The following is a 20,453-nucleotide window of genomic DNA, read 5'->3' as shown; positions in this document are numbered from 1 at the left end:
TATCCCCATTCTGAATATTTGTTCCTTATGCAAAGCCAATAACAAAAATATTGATCATATCATACCATAATCCGCTTTAGCTTTGCTTGAGACCGGGTCTTCCCCAGATCAGTCCTCTTTCTCTTCCAAAGTTGGATTTTCATCCCCTTCAAGTTGTGACAGAAAATTCTGTGGATCTCACTACTGTGCACAATTTATTGGGGCATGTGGAAGGAGAGGAACATGTGGGCTTTTGAGGAAAGGGGAAAATTCCTGGGCTGGTGTTTATTTTATTTATTTATTTATTTTTTTGACGTAAGATGTTCCGAGGTTTTTTTCTTTGAGGACTTTATGTTCGGGTGGAATTTTGTGAGTGGTGACACGGTGTAGAAGGTTTTTGTCTGTTTTGTTTTCTTGCTCTCATTTTCTTTGTTTTAGGATGGCCTCCTGGACCTTCTTGTTTGTCTGTTATTTGTTTTTTTTCCCGTTCTTAATGAAATCTTGTATTTAAAAATAAAAATTAAGTGCAAATGTTAGCTTAAATTTTATATTTGGTTTTGCAAGTAGAATGGAATTTAAATGGTGGTAAGATTCATATCATTTGAGTATTTCCGTAGAATTTTCATTTGGATGATTGAAATGCATTTTCATCATCTTAATCTATAAGGTATTGGGTATCTGCTGTCGTTAAACTGGGAATTGACACATCACAACTTATTCTTTTAATGCTGTGGATTTGTTGAATGGACCTGTTGCTCATACAGGGTTGGAAGGCATTCTTTGAGGAACCAATTATGTTAATAGCATTCGTCTTGCTGGGAAGAAATCTTGAACAGAGGGCCAAGTTGAAAGCCACTAGTGATATGACGGGACTTCTGAGTATTCTTCCATCAAAAGCTCGTCTTGTGGTGAATGGTGATGTGGAGGAATCGTTCTCAATTGTTGAAGTTTCTTGCGACAGCCTCTCTATTGGAGACCACATTATAGTAATGCCTGGCGTAAGTAAAAAAAAAAAAGTCCTTTATGTTTCCTTCCCTCCACTTTCTTCTACCTTTTCGTTCTTTTGTTCCTTATGCATGGAAAAATAAGAATACTGTCAATTGTCAGTTATGAATGTCTCACAGCTGGGGTCTAGTCTATATCTGTATCTTCCACATTTATATCTTGGACTTTTGTCCATCTACAGCTGTGGTATCACATGGTTTACAATAAGAATGCAACGGCTGTTGTAAATGATTGTGCTAGGGATCGATTATGATATATTTTAAATGTATGCCCATATGTTACAAGTCCATTTTACTATTCTTAACTGCCATTAGTTTTTAGAATAACACCTGGGCTGTCTTAGAGTATCACTTTTCATGAAATAAAAAAATCTTTTAAAATTTTAATGATGTTATTTTGACATTTTTCTAAAAATAATGTAACTATTCACATTTTATATTTCAAAAGGTTCAACATTTTTTTGGGGAGAACAATAATTTGAGCATTTTTAACATGAATTCAGTGTTTCACCTCCATAATGACACTCTGCTACAATAGTTATGATGTTGACACCAACCATGCTTACACCATTATAGCAGATTCCTTTGAACCTTGGTGCTAAATTTATATTCTATTATTTGTTTTATGTTCCTTCATTGTTTAGGACCGTATCCCAGCAGATGGAATTGTAAGGGCTGGTAGAAGCACTGTTGATGAATCAAGCTTCACTGGGGAGCCACTGCCAGTAACAAAATTACCTGAGGTATTACCCATAGTCCAATCACTTTTAACCCCTATATATTTTCACAACTTATCTTGCAAATCTAATGGGCTTACTTTTCTATTTTAGGATTTCTTGATTTATCTCATATGCTGTTCACATTACTTATCTAATGTTAATTTATCTGTGTCTTAGAGTGAAGTTTCAGCAGGAAGCATAAACTTAAATGGTACTCTTACTGTTGAAGTAAGAAGACCAGGTGGGGAGACTGTCATGGGAGATATCGTTCGTTTGGTTGAAGAAGCACAGAGTAGGGAAGCTCCTGTACAACGATTGGCTGACAAGGTCCTCCTTTCTGCATCTCATTTTAACCAGAATATTTAAAATTTGTTTGCAATGGCGTGCTGGAGTTTTACCTATGTAAATTTAATTTATACTTTTTTCCCAGGCTTATATATGTGTATTTCATTCCTGTTAGTCTTAAATCTATGTATCATTATAATAAGTTTGTAGGTGTTCTGGAGACAGCTGACTGGAAAACCACAATTCTCTGAATGCTCAATTATAACCCAATGTTTAGAAAACCCCGGATAGTGATGGGTTGGTATGGGAATGTGCATGAATGTTGTCTTAATCTTGTATTTTGTACAGAAGTGTGTGGCTATTGATTATTGACCCCTTGCAATGGAGGACATAGAAAAATTATGAATTACTTGATGAATCAAGGCTTCATTCACTCCTATGTGAGTTAGAATTTGAAGCAGCCAAGATGATTGCCATTGATTCTGTTTTGCATGAGTGAATCAAACGTATAGAAGTTGATGCTCACTTCATTTGTCAAAAAGTTAGGGATGGTTTGCTGAGCTTGCAGCAGCATGTCTTTTCCTCTCATCAACTGGTCGATATATTGACAAGGGCAATCAGATCTACCATCCTTTAGGATATCATTGTCACGCTAGGCAGGTTTGATATTCATGCTCCAGCTTGAGGGGGAGTGTTCTAGTGTTAGTGTTGTTAGGTGCTTATGTTAATATGTGGAAGTGTTGGAAATCAAGTGTTGGAAGGAGGTTGAACTCGTGGAAGGTGAAATTTCTTTGTATATGAGGCAAGGTGACATTATTTAAGAGTTCATTAACTAGTTTTTCGATCTACTTTGCGTTGCTCTTCTCCATTCTTAGGAGTATCAAACTTAAATTGAATAAAATGTAGTGTGATTTTTTGTGGAATGACAAGAATGGTGCTTACAAGTCTCCTTTTATCAGTTGGAAGATCATTTACTTTCCCAAAAACAAAGGGTGTTTAGGTTTTACAAAGATCAAGACATTGAATTTAGCGTTGTTGGGTAAATGATTAGGGAGGTATAGAGTAGAAGCAAAGTATTGATCGGCTAATTTGGGTCGGGAGAGTGACTCTCATAGGCTATCTTATGGGTGCGGGGTATGAAAAGAATTATTAAAGTGCTCCCTGAATTTGTAGGAAGGTTGCCTTTAGAGTTAGAGGGAGAGCCTTTAGAGTTGGAGGGAGAACAGAGTTGAGTTTGGGTGGTCCGTTGGTGTAATAATTCTCCTGATAAAACACAATTTTCTAATTTGAACTCTATCCCTTCAAAAAAGAATTGTCCAATTCAGGATTTCATGGTTTGGGCTGGGGAAGGTTTTTCTTGGGACTTCGGATTCAAGAGGATTTTCAATAACTGGGAGGTCAAGCCCATAACTTGTCTCATTTCTTTGATTTCATACCATAGTACATTTTCTTTGGAAGAAAATCATCAAGCGTCGAGTGCCAGGTGTGGCATTGTGTAGTTTCCATTTCAGTGAAGTTCTATCATTCTTTCGTTCTTGATCTGCAGTCGGATTTTCCAGCTGAAAGAATTCTAACAGTTGGCAACCTTTTGTCCTGAGGTGTTACTTCAATCAGTTGTTGCATGCTGTGCAAACTGCAAAGATAGCGATGAGTCTGCCAACCATATTCTTCTCCATTGCTCGTTTATCCATTCTATTTGGTCTCATTTCCGGTTCCTGTTTGGTATCCAATGGATTTTCCCTAGATTGGTTGAAAATCTTTTTTTATGAATTGGCATTCCTACCTTGACTCATTTAGCTGTTTGTTGGGGAATCTAGAAAGAACGGAAAACCTAGTCTTTAGGGGGAAGGAGCACTCCATATACAAAGTTATTATCAGCATCTTTGGGTTTATGTTCTATTGGTGCAAAAGTGATTGTGGGATTCAAGGGGTTTTCTTTGGAGGATTTCCTTATTTAGTTGGGATCTTATCTGTAATGAGAGACAGACAGCGTAGCTTTATTCGTTGCTTTTATTTTCCTTTTCCTTGTTCCGTTATATCTCCTTGACCACCTTTCCTTTGGTGTATTATTTAAATACTAGAGTTCACCTGTGCCTAGGGCAAGGGGCATCCTCTTTAAGGTAAAGGGGCTGAAAATGGAAAAATAATAAAGTTGAAGGGGTACTATTAAGAATCTTTGAGGTTAAGAGGGTAAAAGAAGAAAAATAATAAAGTTAGAGAGGTATTATTAAGAAAGGGGGAGATGAGGAAAGACAATAAAGTGGGTTAAAGGGGTAAAAGAGGAAAGATAGTAAAGTTGGAGGGTATAATTGAAAAGAGGGGTAAAAGACGAAAGATAATAAATTAGAGGGATATTATTGAAAAAAGGGAGGGGGGAAGGAGAGGAAAGACAATAGAGTTGAATGTGGTGAAGAGGAAAGGCAAAAAAGTGAGTAGGGTGGACCCCACAAAACTGTAGTTGAGTGGGACGATTATCCCCACAAAACTATAGCAAAGTGGGCCCTACAGTTGTATTTTATTATATAGATTTTTTTGCTTTAAAAAAAAAAACGGGCGGTGTGTTAATCATGCTATTTTCTTAGCAAAAAGGAAGTGTTAATGATGCGAATCAACATGTTATAGTTTATAAAAAAGCCCAACAGCAATGAAACGAGATTATAAGCATTTTATTTGTTTGTTTTGACTTCATCTACTAATTGAGTTCTCTCCCTCCTTCACAGTTGTACTGGACCTCTATTGTGATATCTTGATCTGTCTTCTTATATGTTTATGTGCTATAAAAACTGCTTTACCCCAATGCCAGGTTGCTGGGCACTTCACATATGGAGTCATGGCACTCTCAGCTGCTACTTTTACGTTTTGGAACTTTTTCGGCACTCAAATTCTGCCATCTACTTTTTATCAAGGAAGTCCAATTTCATTGGCATTGCAGCTCTCCTGCAGTGTTCTGGTATGAAACTTAAAATTGGTACCTGATTTTTAATGTTTGTGTACAATTGTTTTTTGCTATAGATCCATGTAATAGAGTTTTGTTCATTTGCTTTTCAATATAAATTTCCATTTTTCTCATTTCAGTTCAGCACCAAATGTTTCACTGTTCTGCAATTTTTTTTTTTTCCTTTTCTGATTCTTATCACAATCAATAGCATTCAACCTGCCCTTCGCATACATATTTGATTTGAAATGTGCATGCCGGTCAAGGGAGTATTACAAGTCCTTGATACAGAAAGTGATAATCATTGTCTTGTCGGGTTCTAAAGAAATGAATCCAATAAGTCCAACATCTTAGCATTTCTTCATGGCCTCAGAATATCTAAGTGTCTATCCTAAACAAAGTTTTTAATGGGAGTCAACAACATAGTTAGTTGAGTTTATGTGAAAATAACCAGACCCGGTTATATTGTCAATGGAATTTAGGGTTTGGCCTCTTAAATGAGCATATTTTTTCTCATTTTTTCCAAGTTGGAAAATAATATGGCGGACTCTTTTTCCAAGTGGTTCATGGGCCTATACTTTATGTTGTGATGGGGAGTTTTGATTGTTAATATTTTTCCTTTGCTTTTGATGTGTTGTGAATTCCATTTTACAAATATGTTTGGAACAAGATGTTGTAGATGTTAGTCCGGTGGGATTTTCCAGCTTGTAAGATCTCATGGAAAACTGGTACTTGGAAGGCTTGTGGTTTGGGCGATAAGAGAGGATAGTGTAGACGGAAATTCATTTGTAATGGCAGTGGTGAGTCTTGAAAAAAGAGGGAGGGGGTCGGGTGTGACCTTGAAGACACATTTCAGATAATGAAGCTGTGTTTAACAATATATTTCTCAGGTAAAACCGAATTCAATATATTAAGAAGCTAGGATTAAAATCCAAATTTACGAAATTTGCAAACCCTAACCCCTAAGATGGAAACCACCGAACCAAACAGATTATGAACACATTAACCTACGAACAATCATATCCCAAATCCTCATTCTTGATGCAATGGAAATCTTTCAAATTAGAAATTCAATGGAATGATGTAACTTAGTTTTATTGGTAACTGACTATCATATCAGATTTATCCTCAAATATTTAAGGAATAGCTAGAGGTTGCTCCAAATTGTATCATTGTAGATGGAAATTATCTACAAACTTAGTTTTTCCCTCCCAAAGATAGCATATATTTGGAATAATTACTGATCTGTTGATTCATCATAAGTATATTAGTTAGGAAAGCCGTTCAGGTAAAGAGAACAACTTTTGATGGAAGAGGCATTAACTCCGAGTTAATGCAGGTTTCCCCTTATTTTTAGCTAATGATCTGCTTCCATGTTGGTTTTTCTGTATTTTGAATTCCTTAATATCCATTATTTTCCTCTTCTACAGTACATATTCCCCTTACTTTCAAATATAATTTTTCTATTCATCTTCTAGCCTTACTGGTCTGATAATGTTTTGCCTAGTTTTTTTTTTTTTTTTTTTTTTCTGCTTGTATCATCTTGTGTTTCCTTCTGGATGATTAATGTATTTTGATTTGCTGTTACGCCAGTCTTCTTCTTTTTCTTCCCTTATCTTTTTTTGTTTTTTTGTTTTTTTTGGAAACAAGTATCCAGGCCTCTTAGAGCATCTGACTAATCCTTGGGTTACATGCACTCCCTCACTCCACATGCCCCAAGGGCAGATTCGAACTCAAGACCTCCGCTTCCTGAGGCGTGACTCTTACCCGTTTCTTAATTCTTTTGTGAGCATCTTCTATAGATAAACATGAGAAGACAGTATTCTGAATAATCTCTCTCTCTCTCTGTAGCAAAAAGTGTTAAAATAGATTCATAGAACAGTCAAAATAGAACACGATATAAAAATGTATAATCTCTTCCCCTTTTCCCAAAAAAAGTTTTGGAGATTGAAAAATTTAATGAAAAAACAGTGTTTCAAAGCTAAGCTAATTTTTCATATAAACCTCTATTTCATAAATAAATTAGTATAAATAATTAATTAGAAGTGCATTGTTGTGCTGCTTATGCCTAAAGTCTCTGTCTAGTTTATTGTTTTGCCTCACGCCTTCAAAGCACTGCTTTTATTTCTACAAGCACATTCATGTCCAGTGCCATCTTGCTGTCCAGACAGTTAAACCGACAGTTATTTTAGCTTGGTATTGTAATTTTGTTTTTAGTTGTAATTTAACCATTTGACAATGTGTTGTATATTATATAAATTTTATGGTTGCATACTTATTTTGTGCTTTTATGATATTGCTATTCAAGTTTTAAATCATATAATAGATTGTTAATTATTGGGTGGTGCTTTGATGCAACTTATATAAATTCAAATGTTAGTACTTGACTTTATATAATATATCCTATTTATACATGTCATAATTGTGAAATGTCTAGCATTTATAATTTGGTATATAAGTATTTAGATTTTAATAATTTATATTAATTGTTATATTATTAAAATCTATTGCACCTTGCTTCGTTCAGACACGTACCTCGCCTTGTGCCTCAGCGCCAGAGGGCTCAAGTACTTGAAATTTTGAATACATTTTGTGCCCATAACTACATGGCATGCAGAAGTCTTTGATGTTCTTGTATGGACATTTCTCTCCTCTATCTATTCTTCTTTATGTGGTAGCTGGCCTCTGTTTCAACTGCAGGTTATTGCCTGCCCATGTGCACTTGGTCTAGCAACACCGACTGCTGTTTTGGTAATCTTTTAATGATACAGAATACCATATTCTTTGAAGTATTTTTTTTTTCCTGTTTTTTTTACTTATATTATTTATTTGGTCTAACCGTCTAATGCTTTTATTTTCTTCAGGTTGGAACTTCACTTGGGGCAACCAAAGGCTTGCTTCTACGTGGTGGGCATATCTTAGAGAAGTTTGCTTCTGTGAACACTATTGTTTTTGACAAAACAGGGACGTTGACAATAGGAAGACCAGTTGTGACCAAAGTCGTGACTTCTGGACATGGGGAAGATACAACTTCAAGGTTTGGTAGCAATATCAATATTCACTCTTGTATCTTTGGAATGGTGAACATATACATGCCCAATATACACATTCCATCAATAAATATATCATATGACTTTATTCTCAGTTTGTATTAGAAAATTTGAGCCATTTTTCAGCAGGAGATCGACTAAGATTCTATAAGGTATACTGTGATGTACTGATCCTTAAATGAGTTTTTGACATATCTATTTGATGGGTTTTGGACATATCTCATTTGTTGCTTAACCATGTGTCAACTAATGTTGTCTTTTGATTGTATCTACCTGTAAACAAACTGAAATTGAAAGGCATGCCAACTATGTTAGGACAAGAAGCCAAGCAAGCTTGATTAACCTAAGCTTTAGTGGATCCCGTTTTAATCACTGACACAGTTGGGGATGACTATTCCAATGTTGTTAAAATGCTCAAGCAATGTTAACTCCATAATGGCCAGGATAATGACCAGGCACGGTATAAATTTTAATTTTTAGAGAAATAAAAATGATATTTTAATTTTCTCACTATTCTTTTCAAATAGAATTATTACTTGCTGCTGTTATGGAGCTGTATAGGTCTGTCAAGAAACATTGGATGAGTGTAGTGGAGGTGATGATGAATTGTAAGACTAGGAAAAAAATCAGAATGAATACATTCATGGCTATTCAAGACTATCTCAATACAAGATAAAATAAATGCAAGCTATTTCAGATGGTTTGGGGCAAAGAAGTTCAATAACAGCACCAGTAAGGACACTTTGGTGCAAGATGAAGGCTCCAAAAGGGTTAGAAGAAGGCTAAAAATGATGTGAGGGAAGGTAATAAGAGAATACATTGATATAAGTGGAGATGCAAATTACAAGTAAAACACAAATTGAAATCTGTTAGACCAAGCCTTCATCCAAGATGGATGATACAAAAGGACTCAAGGTCCAAAACAAAGCCTCACAAGCTTTTCACTAAAAAAAAAACACTTCACACCCCCCTCCCCTAATCTTTTATAGGGTTGCAAAATGAACTAACTTGCCTTAGAAAATATCAATCATAAATCCTACCTTGAAATTATCAGACCATTACAACTTCCCATAAAAACTTATCAAAGGAGTTTCTAGAGAATACCAACTATCAAGACTTAACCCACAAGACTCCTAAAAGCCCAAAATAATAAAGCAATTGAGCCCAAAAACATCCCTAGGCTTTTGTTGAGTATTGTGTTATCCGCCTCCTGTCCCAGGTATCACATGCTCATGTATAGTGCCCTAGTTCAACTCGTGACCCTCTTGTATTCATAGTTTCCCCTTACCCGTAAGATTGATTTTTTGGGGTAAATGGTTTGTCAACATAAAATCAGAGCGCTAGGTTCATATAGGTCACGGGTTCAAGTCTCCTCAAAGGAATTTTCCACTCTTATGGGTGAGGGGGAGTGTTGAGTGTTGTGTTATCCATCTCCGCTCCCGGGTGTCACGTGCTCACATATCGTGCCCCAGTTCAACCCGTGATCCTCTTATATTCATAGTTGTGCCTTCCCCATCAGATTGGTCTTTTGGGGTAAAGGGTTTGTCAACTGGCTTCTCAAACCCAAAATGGCCCTATAGCCCATGCTGCCTTCATCGTATATAAAAGTACATGGCTTGACCTAAGATAGGGCTCAAGATAGAGTTGAATTGTGAAATAAGATTTATGTTGCAGACCCAATAATTGGGATAAGGTGTAGACTATGATGATGATGGTGACGATAACAGCTACGATGATGACGTCCTAGTGATTTGTGCATCATCTCTGTGTGCATACATCCTAAACATTGTCTCAAAGCACTAGTTACGGAGGAAATAATATTAGGCGGATTAGAATCAAACTTTTGGTACTCCTTTCGTCACCCTCTTTGTATAGCTTCTTTTCTTTTTTATTTCTGCATTAGGTAATATTTTCAGTCAGTGATGAGAATTCATACACTGTTCCGTTATCATGTATGTTAACTCATTATGGAATTTGAATACTGTTGCTCAACTTGTGTACAAGTATTGGCATGAAGAAAAAACAAAAAGTTGTGGCAAGTGACAGACTGCTAAATAAAATGATTTATTGTATGAATCCATAAACCACATGTTCTGCTGCAGACAAAGTTCAAACAGCAAATGGTCAGAACTACAGGTTTTGAGGTTAGCTGCTGGAGTAGAGTCAAATACGATTCATCCAGTTGGAAAAGCTATTGTAGAAGCTGCTCAAGCAGCTGGTTGTCACAATGTGAAGGTAACTTCTTGACATTCTAGTTTATCCTCATTTTTGCTAGGTCTGTTGTTTTACTACTTTTGTTGAAAAGTACAGTATGTTTTTTTTAATAGATTGGTAAGCCCTGTTTTTAGTGAGTATATGGAATCATCACCCATAGACTTTACAAACTAAGCATGCTGGCAGCTGCAAAAGTATGGTATGCTGTACATGCATAAGTCAATGTTCTCCTAATCATTTCTGTTCATCCATCTGGCTGTTGATTCTTTTTATTACCCACCCTTCCTCTTCATGGATTTCTATGTAAACCTAAGTGCACTTAGAGGACCTAAATTTGAATGCTTTATTACAGTCTTAACTGCATAAAAATTATGCATGCAATACCACTCATTCCAATCCCTCTCCCTTGGCCCCTAGCATCTTCGGACTTCTAGGGCTAGGGAGGGTTTTCTGGATAATGGTCAAGTTGCCCTTCCTGTAATCTGTAAGTAAACGGTGATAATCAAAGTTGATTCCAAATCTTTTGAGATTAGCTGAGGATGGATGAAGAATTGGCCAGCTGTAATCGTGGCTGAGAAATGGAATAGGTAGTCTTGATAATTGTCAATGCTAATAGAAGCGAGTGTTTTGGCTGGAAGTGGTGCTCTTGGAGGCTTTTAACTTTCTGAAGACAAAGAAGTCTCTTGGAGCCTTTGAGTATTCAACCAAAGGGTGGAGCCAACCTTTATGTCTTATGGAAGGCGTCAAAGGGAAGTGATGGTTGGAGGTGGCTCAGGCTCTGAGACTAGTTATCTCAGGTAAGATGAAAGGTGCTAGCTCGATCGATTTGAAGAATTCGAAGACTATCAGTAAATGGGCCTGGGGCAGTTGGAGACTGCTCAAAAGCATCAAATTCCCAATCACACTGGGCTTTCTTTGATTTCCAAGAGCAAACTAATTCCACCTGAAAATTCTGGACAATGGAGGCTCATAATTTTCTGCGAAGGATTAGACATGGGCTTAAACTCGGATGATGTCAAAAAGACAATCTTATTGTTATTCAATTATCCCTAGTTGCCTGGCCATTATGGGTGGCAATGAGAGTGTTTTCATTGCCAATAATAGGAATAACTACAAATTTTTCCCCTCTCTGAACAAGGCAAGAATTCTAGATCTCTTTTTCCAAAACCTTGGTGGGCTCAAGATAAGGGAGTGATTTTGTTGTGGTCTGTTGAGGGTCAAGATTTTAGGTCTTTCTTATCAGTTTTGGAAGCCACATATCTTTAAATTTCAGTAAATTGGGAGGTTTAGTAGAGGTAGTGGTAAACACTTCAAAGATGTTAAGATTTTTCAGTCAAAGTTACGGGGTGGAGAAGCTGGTCCACAGTTGCTTCAGCCAGGGGAGATAGAGATGCAAAGGCACTTGTAGCGATTTAGGCTTACTTTGCTTTAGTGGCTGTTGGTGGTTGTAGTAAAGTGGCAGATAATCGGATGGGTAGTAAGGCCTTAATATTCTTAGTTACTGCAGATCCATGTGGAGTCCATCGGATGTTTCTCGCTTTGTACTAGAGTTATCAAATCCCAATAACGACGTAAATCAAACTCAAGATTTGAATCTATTGACCGTTGATTTTCTAAATGGTGAGATGCTATCATGACACATGGTTTTCTTTTGTCTACTTGTGGCTCAAGGAAGCTTCCCACATATCCATGACATTGCAAAAACAGGTTAATTAGCAGGCGAGATCCTGATATTCCGAACAATATATCTCTACCAATTGGAGGTAATGAAAATCCTAAGTATAATTTCATCTTGAGGATGCATCGAATGGAGGATGTTGGAGTATTGTTGTCATACATGGTCACATCAACAGGGTTTGCATGGATAAAATTCCGTTTTCAGAAACAATTGATGAAAGGTGGAGTGGAAAAATTCAAATCCTCAGTTTGGTGGTATGATGGTCAAGTGTCAAAGCTACATCTATGCCTTTGACGAACTCATGGAAGGGACATCATCTCGGCTGTCCATAACAGGCTAAATCCAAACACGTGGCTAGCAATCAGGCATTTTCAGCCCAAAAAACTGCATAGATCAAAGGGAAATTGGGTGATTTGGTCCCAAGAACGGCATCAAACCTCAAAAGGAAAATGTGGCGATCTGGTTCATCTAATCATACTTGCATCTCAAGAAAGCGGAAGAATCATTTGCCTTTTAGACCTACGAAGCTAATCATAGTGCAGAGGAGAACGAGGTCCCTCCCTGTATTGTTGGATATGGATGAAACTTTTATAAAGCCCATTAGGGAAAGGTTAGTTGGGCCAATGGGCTTGATTGATTCATGGATATTGGAGGCCCATACATTTGAAGTAGATTCTTGGGCTAAAACTCATCTAAAAATAGGCATCATTAAAGTGGCCCATCTAGGTGCCCAAGCCAAACGTGTCATTGTGAAGGTTTGTTCATGGGAGGACAATGAGACTTCTCACTGCGTTGCTGATTTCCAACTAGGCATCAAAGATTGGGTGGCTGAGGGTAAGTCATTCAACCACATTGATCATCGACAATCACTAGAGTCAGCTATCAGCATCATCGACTTTAGGGGGCCTCAAGCACGCCTTCGTGAGTAGAGGAATTCAGACAATTTAGTTGAATTAGTACCAATGGCCTCGTCTACGATTGTCTATGCATTTAAGGAATTTGAGGAAAATGTTTAATCCATTTCATCGTGGAAGAGGCTCATCTCATGTAGGTTAGATTCTTAGTTTTTTCTCCGGTCATCCAAATTCATCAAATTTGATAAGGATTAACATTCTGCTCGATCTTCATTCAATGTGAGTCCAGGCACATTAACTCACTCCAAGGGCTTTGCTTTCTTCTAACAATATTGCAACGCGCTTTGTTCCCTCTTGTTTGATTTACCTCGACCGATTTTGATTTATGATGGTTTGTCTCCTCCAAGTATATCATCAGCTTTGCTGTCGTTCCATATTCTTGGTGGTCCTACCTCGAAAGGTGTGAGGGATCGTGAGTAGATCACCATTGGAGGAGTTAGGATTATTGGTCTTTCTAATCATTTAAGCCATCCTTAGCTAGATTGTATGCTATTCCCCATTCTATGCCAGGATCAATGTTTATTGCTAAATAACGGCAGAGAGGATGGCGAAACAACATTTCAGGAATTGTCCATGCTAGATTCAAGTCATCAAAATAGTTCAACAGATGAGGGTCATAGTATCAATGATCTGCTGAAGTTAGAACCGGAAAAGTAAATGGTCAAATGGTTGTTAGAATGAATCATAGACATTGGAGTTTCTTTAGGAATTTCATTTTTAAGTAGGTCTCCAACACATAAAAATTCGAAATTTTTTGGGGAGAAAGGTGGTGAATCCTAGTGATTTGCTTTAAAAACCTTATCATTTTACAGGGTTTTAGAATAAAAATATTATGCATCATGTGATTCAAGGTAAATCACTATTGATACACAATGAGTGCAACGAATCACTATGGAAGACTTTTAGTTTTTAAAATAAAATCCTAGAAATTCAATTTTAGGGGTTCTCCGTTCTCCTGAGTCATGCTACTATCAGATTGAGAGGGGTGGCTGGCCTAAGAGAGTGAAGAAAGGGTTTAGGCTGTGTGTGTGTGTGAGAGAGAGAGAAAGAGAGAGAGATTAAAACACGACTTTTCAAAACGTTCACATTTGGTGATTATGGTTTTCTAATTCATCATTAACAAAAAACTTAAATAAACAATATCATCGAACATGAGAGTTTTTCCTGGTGAACGACATGGACGTGTTTTCTTGACACCACATACTAAAATAAAGGAAAGGAAAGGAAAGCAAGGAAAACATTATGGCATACAAAGAAACACCATATATAAGTCCACTTTAAACCAATCTGGGTTCTGGATCATTAAGACTCTCTCTCTCTCTCTCTCTCTCTCTCTCTGTCCTTGATTGATAGGAAATAATTGGACTAAGATTGTACTATTCTCTACGTTGTGGTATAGGATTGAAAGTTGACCACTCATATTTTGTTTTTTGATCTTTGAAACTTTTACTGTGAATGATCCAAGTTTCTAGCTGTGCGTCTGCTCTTGACAGTGTAATTCCAATAGCCAAAAGATATTATTTTGATCCATGAGCATTCCCAAGAGGTTGCCAACAGTTGAATCATCCAAAAAGATATATATAAAACCACTTTTATTTAATTGGTCTGAAATATATTTGGATGGAAAAGAGTTATTTTCTGAGGATTTTTCTTATAGATCAGATCTTATTGTAAATGGAATGGGTGGTTTTCTATTATCTCTTGAATCCTTGGCCTCCTCAATTTCTTTTTGTTGCTTATACTTTCCATAAAATTTATATTAACCAGAAAAGTTTGAACATTACAATCTTATCCTTGTCTGAAGCCTCAAAAAAAGTTTTGGGATGCCTAATTTTAGTGCCTCTGGTAGCTCATTATTTGGGTGATGAGATCGTGATTCTTGGATTGCTCTTCTGGGAAATTATTGTCGCAGGTAGCAGATGGAACATTTAGGGAGGAACCTGGGTGTGGCGCTGTTGCAACTATTGATCAGAAAAGGGTTTCTGTTGGAACCTTAGACTGGGTTCAAAGGTATTTAGGTCGTTTGATGTTCACTTATTAGGTCTTCTCTATGATATTGTTTGATTTTTATCAATAAAAGAAAATTGTGTAGTTCTTTCCATTATATTCTTTTTCCCTGGCGTGCAGTATAATTCTTTCTATTCTATTAGGAATTCTGTTACAGCTTTGATGGTAAATCCCTGTCAACATCATCTGAAAAGACTTGACACATAGCTGTTTAGTACATAATAATTTCTGTGGATATGATCACGATCTGTATCAAGCTCTTGAAAGGTAGTGGTTCAAATAGAATCTGTGAGATGAGGAAGCATCATCTGAGAGTCTTACTCCATTTTTTACATGTTTTACTAATCTATTAACTATCACATAAATATGCAGGACATCAATCCAGACCCTCTCCCATTGATGAGCCACCTTTTGAATGAGCCAATTGTCCTTAAAATTGCATGAATTGTTTGATTTAATAGACATTTTTGTGGACCGTTAAGCTAGTGTATCAAGGTCCACTTTGAAACTACTTTTGAAGCTAATTTGGAATGATCTTTTGCCTATGGACACTTTGAAACAGTAATTAGGCCAATTTTTTTATACGCTGAGGCGTGATGTGAGTGAGACATTCTGCTAGCTAATCCTCACATACATGGAAATTTAAATAAACAGTATATAACATATATAAATAAGAATAATGATTTTCTGACACCCCCCTTTGACATACGCCACCCTGATGTGGCACGTGCCAGAATCATAGATCTTTTTCCTTGGGATACACAACTGCACATATTTATGGAGGTGTGCTATTGTGTATCCCGAGGAAAAAGATCTGTGATTCTAGCCCATGCCACACCAGGGAGCGTATGAGGAGCTTGTGTCAGAGGGGGTGTCAGAAAATCACGACTCTATAAATAATTAGTATTGAAAAATAGAAACATTAGGTTGGCCACCATATTTTTCCAAATTTTAAGTTTCAAATCCTCATAATGAAATTCCAAGTTTTAATCCCCCTACATTAGTAATGATATAAAATTTTACTATCCTACATGTCTGCAAGAAATAAATATTTCATATTTGAATAATTGAAGGTTCATGCAATATATAGCTATTTGATATTTATTGAAAAATACAATTAAACACTGCATTTCAATAACTTTCTTTGCGCAATACTAAGTACTACAGAAGTTTATTTATAAATCAAATCAATTAAACAACTTTCTTAGCATATGTTGCTATTTTATATCTAAATTCTCCAATTATGTTGCATGCTAACAGAAACAAAAAGTACGGTTAATATCTAGTTCTAAAAAAAAAAAAGAAAATTTAGAAAAGTCAACATGTGAGGCGTGCACTTCGGCCAAAAGGCGCCTTAGTCATGCATCACACTGAGCTGCGTATATTTTGGATACGTCTTGGTTTGAGGAATATGCCTCTGGTGTTTTTCACATTTCTTCTTTATGTCTCAGGACATTTGTAATGAGCCTTGTCCCGAGGCATGCTTCTAGGTGTGCGCCTCACATTCCTTAAAAAATGCTTAATTAGACCATTTAGTGAGCATAAAACTCTCACTCGGTCTTATCCTCAGAAATTTAACTCGATTTTAAAATATGAAACAAAAAACAACCCTCATCTACCGAGATTAATACTTCTTTAAGTGTAAAACAACTACAAGATAGCTGTGCGCATTCACATTATACTACTTTCATACTTGGTCATGATTGAGATTATCTCTTGCAGGCATGGAGTTGATGAGAACCCATTCCTTGAAGTGGAGGAGATAAAGAATCAGTCTGTTGTATATGTAGGAGTAGATGGTGTTTTGGCAGGTCTAATTTATTTTGAGGACAAGATTAGAGAAGATGCTGGTATTGTGGTTGAATCTCTTTCAAAGCAAGGGATAAGCACATACATGCTGTCTGGGGACAAAAGGCACGCGGCTGAATATGTTGCATCCGTTGTTGGTATTCCCAAAGAGAAGGTAAGCATTTCAAAATCAAATATTTTTCAAAGAAATTGAGACTTGCGCATCTCATCATTTTGTTTTCAATAATTGCTTTGAAGGCCACAATGTCCTTCATTGAACTGAATACACATCCTTGTGGTTTCGTAAATTTAAGCAAACTAAGAATTAAGTCAGAAAACATACAAAAATCCTTTCCCTGCATATAGCCAATGTGGGTGATGGTACGAAAACATGGGTTTTTAGCCCACATATAGTCTGGGCTACAATTTTTGCAGCACATGATAATTTCCTGAAATTGTAGTCCAAAAAGAGAGAATATCATTAACCACAGGGAGTAATATCCACAAGCATTTGGTATTCCACTATCTTCTATTTTATTGCCTCCACTGAAAGTTACTGCATCTCTCAGTTGGTAGACCTTGATCTTCCATTTTCTGAAAAGCCAAGTTTCAGTGTGCCTTTTCATAATTTGTTCTCTAAAGTTTTTATTTGGGACTTGGGGTTCCCACCAGCATAGGGTTCTTGGTATTGGTTTAAATTTACTTCCCTAATGCTTCTTCATGAAACAAGTTGCCCCTCATTGAATGAGTTCACAACTTGGAGGAAATGGGTTTGCAGTAAAAAAGAACAGGGTCACGGTTTTTTTTTTCACAGTGAGGGGGGTTGAGGGGGAGAGGGGGGGTGGGGGGAGGGGGGGTCCTCAAGTAACTGAAGTCAACAATTTGTTGAAGAAGATTTTGCAGCAGCCATAACATTCAAATTTTAGTAAAGCACTCACGACTGAGTTCATAAACTTTGCAGTGACCATAACAGCAAGTTGACTCCTCATAATAGTTACTTTTATTGTAGGAATGAGTTCTAAAACTTTGCATCTCCCCTTCAAGGACTTCCAAACCAACTTCTGATCTCTTGGACTTAGGTTATTCTCAATTTTCTTTTTTAGTGTTACATCCTTTTTGGCTTGATCTTGGCAAAGTCCTCCTGAACTGGTTGTTCCACAATTGTCTCCAGGAGAACATGACCGTGAAAAAACTAAGTTCTAAGCTGATTATGAGGTTTTTAATGGACTTGAGAGTTTCTGATAATGAAGTTTTTTCTAAGCTGATTATGAGGTTTTTAATGGACGTAAGAGTTTCTGATAATGAAGGGAGTGAGTTTTACTAGACTTATTTATTAAAACTACTATTGTACGATAAAAGGATGTCGTGAAACGCTGCCCGAGTGGTGGAGCAGTGTGTGCTCCTCAGGGTCGTGAGATCAAGTCTCCCCACCCACGAGTTTACCTGATACTCCTGTTCGTGGTGGCAGGGCATATCCATAGGGATTAGTCCCACTTCCAAAGGGGGTGGGGAGACCCTGTCTCATTGAAAAAAGGATGCTGTGAAGAATGGGGGATGGCTATAAAGTTCTTATTTTACACAGTAAATGATTCGAGAGGGAGTGGATCTAATCTTATAATGTACTACACTTTATTCGTTCAATATTGTGTACCTTTATTAGTGGATTCAAGGAGCGGACTTTCTGAGTCACAAGTCAATAATCTTTCTTCTCTCTTTGCCACAATGATGAGTATAGTAAATAAATAAATAAATAAAAGGGAAAAAAGACAAGTTCACTTCACGTTGAAGACGAAATTTAATATTTTATTCTAGATATAGATTTAATACTATTATGTTTTTAGCTATTTTTAAACCTGCGTAGATCTTCTTTCATTTGAAGTTGAGAGCAGAAGATATATGCATTCAGCGTATGAGGTGTACACTGAGAAGTATAAATACATAAGATTTTATTATATTTCTTCTTAAGAGATGTTGCAAACCAGATAGTGATGTGTGCTACTGCAAAATATCAAAATGGATGGTGATCGGTTGTCAACATTAGATCATATGAATCATAAGAAGATACTACAGTGAAATAGTTCACGTGGAACTTGTAGCAGATTGTACTCTGTAGAATTATTGCTATTAAATGTGAAGAATTATGATGTGGATGGCAGGTGCTATCTGGAGTAAAACCAGATGAGAAGATGAAGTTCATTAGCAAACTTCAGAAAGATCAGAAAGTTGTAGCCATGGTTGGTGACGGAATTAATGATGCTGCTGCTTTGGCATCATCAGACATTGGAGTTGCCATGGGTGGGGGTGTTGGAGCTGCTAGTGAGGTGTCTTCTATTGTGCTTATGGGCAATAGACTCTCCCAGGTAATTTGGAAGTGTTTTATTTTTATTTCTTTTTTATTAGCGTTAAACCTGTTATCACTCCCTTGGATCTTCAGAGTATCATGGGCTTGGTTCCGGTTGGATTTACTGTGTCGCATGTGATTTATCTCATTTTCCATTACCCTTGTTGCTCCAATTATATATATGTATAGGCTCGGGATCCAAGACTCATGAAAAGTGAACTTATATCTTCACACACAATTCCGACCGAGTATATGTGAGATCTAATGGTTGAGATTTATCTTAGAGATCCATAATGTATTCTCGGGATAAATCTTTAATCCCAACCATTATATATATATATATATATATATATATATATATATATATATATATATATATTTTTTTTTTTTCTGTCTGTGATTGTTTTTTTATTTATTCAATTAATATATTATTGAAAAGAAGAAGAAACGGAGGTTGAGAAGACCATCCGAAGTTGGTGGCATCATATTGAGTATTGAGTGACTTCCACAAAATTCCGTGATTCATATGAAATCTTTACAGCCATTTACCTGAAAGAGTTGAATTCATAACTCTGATATCTCGAAAACCCAATCTCTACCAATTTCAGGGGCACAAATGGTCCTCCAACTAACAAGGTGGAATTTATGAGCCATGTCTCTATCATTCCAAAAAAGTCATGGAACACGTAGTCCAATTGATTTCAACACTTTTGGGGATGGAGAACAAAGAAATATAAACTGGATCCTTACTAATTTTTATTTATTTATTAAAGTCAAATTTCCACCTTAGGATAAAAATCTTGTCCTTCATTAACCCAATGTCCTACCCACCCTTACGATGACAAGATCTCAAATGGCTTTACTCCTTTACTCCTATAAGCTGCTCTAAGAGGCAAACCGAGATAAGATGGCAGAAAGAAACCAATTTAACAATCCATTACTTCCAAATATCAAGTCTCAAAACAACATAACAAGCCTCTAAAGAATCTGATGTGGTGAATAGAGGCATCCAAAAACACCACAATGTCATCCACAAATTTAATGTGAGAAATCATTGGACCCCTTCCATTTGCTGCAAAGCCCGACAGATTGCCATTAGTGATCACCCTTGATATAATCTTTCTAAATTCTCTAAAACCATCTTCAATAGAAATGGGGACAAATATATCAAAAAGTCCCAGTTGGCACTATCATACACCTTTTCCAAATCAATCTTGGAAACTACTTATGAGATAACCCAATTGCAATCTCCAATCAAAAAATTCACTAGCTATCAAAACTCTGCCCAAGATTTGACAACCTAATGCTCTTTGCTTTGGACAATCAGAAATGGATGACCACTGTAAGCCTCGATGCTAACATCTTGGAAATGATCTCATAGATAATGCCTTCCAAACTAATAGACCTAAGATCTGGAATGCCCTTAACTCTAAACTTGTTCAGGGTTAAATGTGCTATTAGAACAGTAATCTATAACCCCTTCTTTGAAATCTTTTGTCACCAACATCAGATTACCCTTAGTGACATCTAAACACTCTT

At 36.7% G+C, this 20,453-nt stretch overlaps 1 protein-coding gene across 1 annotated transcript in view; it reads left to right on the top strand.

Moving 5' to 3' along the window:
- PAA1 (P-type ATP-ase 1) overlaps nucleotides 1-20,453 on the top strand; it is a 47,030-nt gene that overhangs the window by 23,497 nt on the left and 3,080 nt on the right. The window contains exons 6-15 of the mRNA XM_086435014.1: nucleotides 744-977; nucleotides 1,628-1,726; nucleotides 1,880-2,029; nucleotides 4,791-4,937; nucleotides 7,623-7,673; nucleotides 7,787-7,959; nucleotides 10,075-10,207; nucleotides 14,691-14,788; nucleotides 16,508-16,748; nucleotides 18,730-18,933. Of these exons, the coding sequence (XP_086291140.1) occupies nucleotides 744-977; nucleotides 1,628-1,726; nucleotides 1,880-2,029; nucleotides 4,791-4,937; nucleotides 7,623-7,673; nucleotides 7,787-7,959; nucleotides 10,075-10,207; nucleotides 14,691-14,788; nucleotides 16,508-16,748; nucleotides 18,730-18,933 (1,530 nt within the window). The remainder of the gene's footprint in view (nucleotides 1-743; nucleotides 978-1,627; nucleotides 1,727-1,879; nucleotides 2,030-4,790; nucleotides 4,938-7,622; nucleotides 7,674-7,786; nucleotides 7,960-10,074; nucleotides 10,208-14,690; nucleotides 14,789-16,507; nucleotides 16,749-18,729; nucleotides 18,934-20,453) is intronic.

The sequence above is a fragment of the Akebia trifoliata genome, chromosome 3 (assembly GCF_017979445.1).
Source record: "Akebia trifoliata isolate Shusen 1 chromosome 3, ASM1797944v1, whole genome shotgun sequence".
NCBI lineage: Eukaryota > Viridiplantae > Streptophyta > Magnoliopsida > Ranunculales > Lardizabalaceae > Akebia > Akebia trifoliata.
The sequence above is the reverse complement of the archived record's forward strand: the minus strand, read 5'-3'. Positions and strand labels throughout refer to the sequence as shown.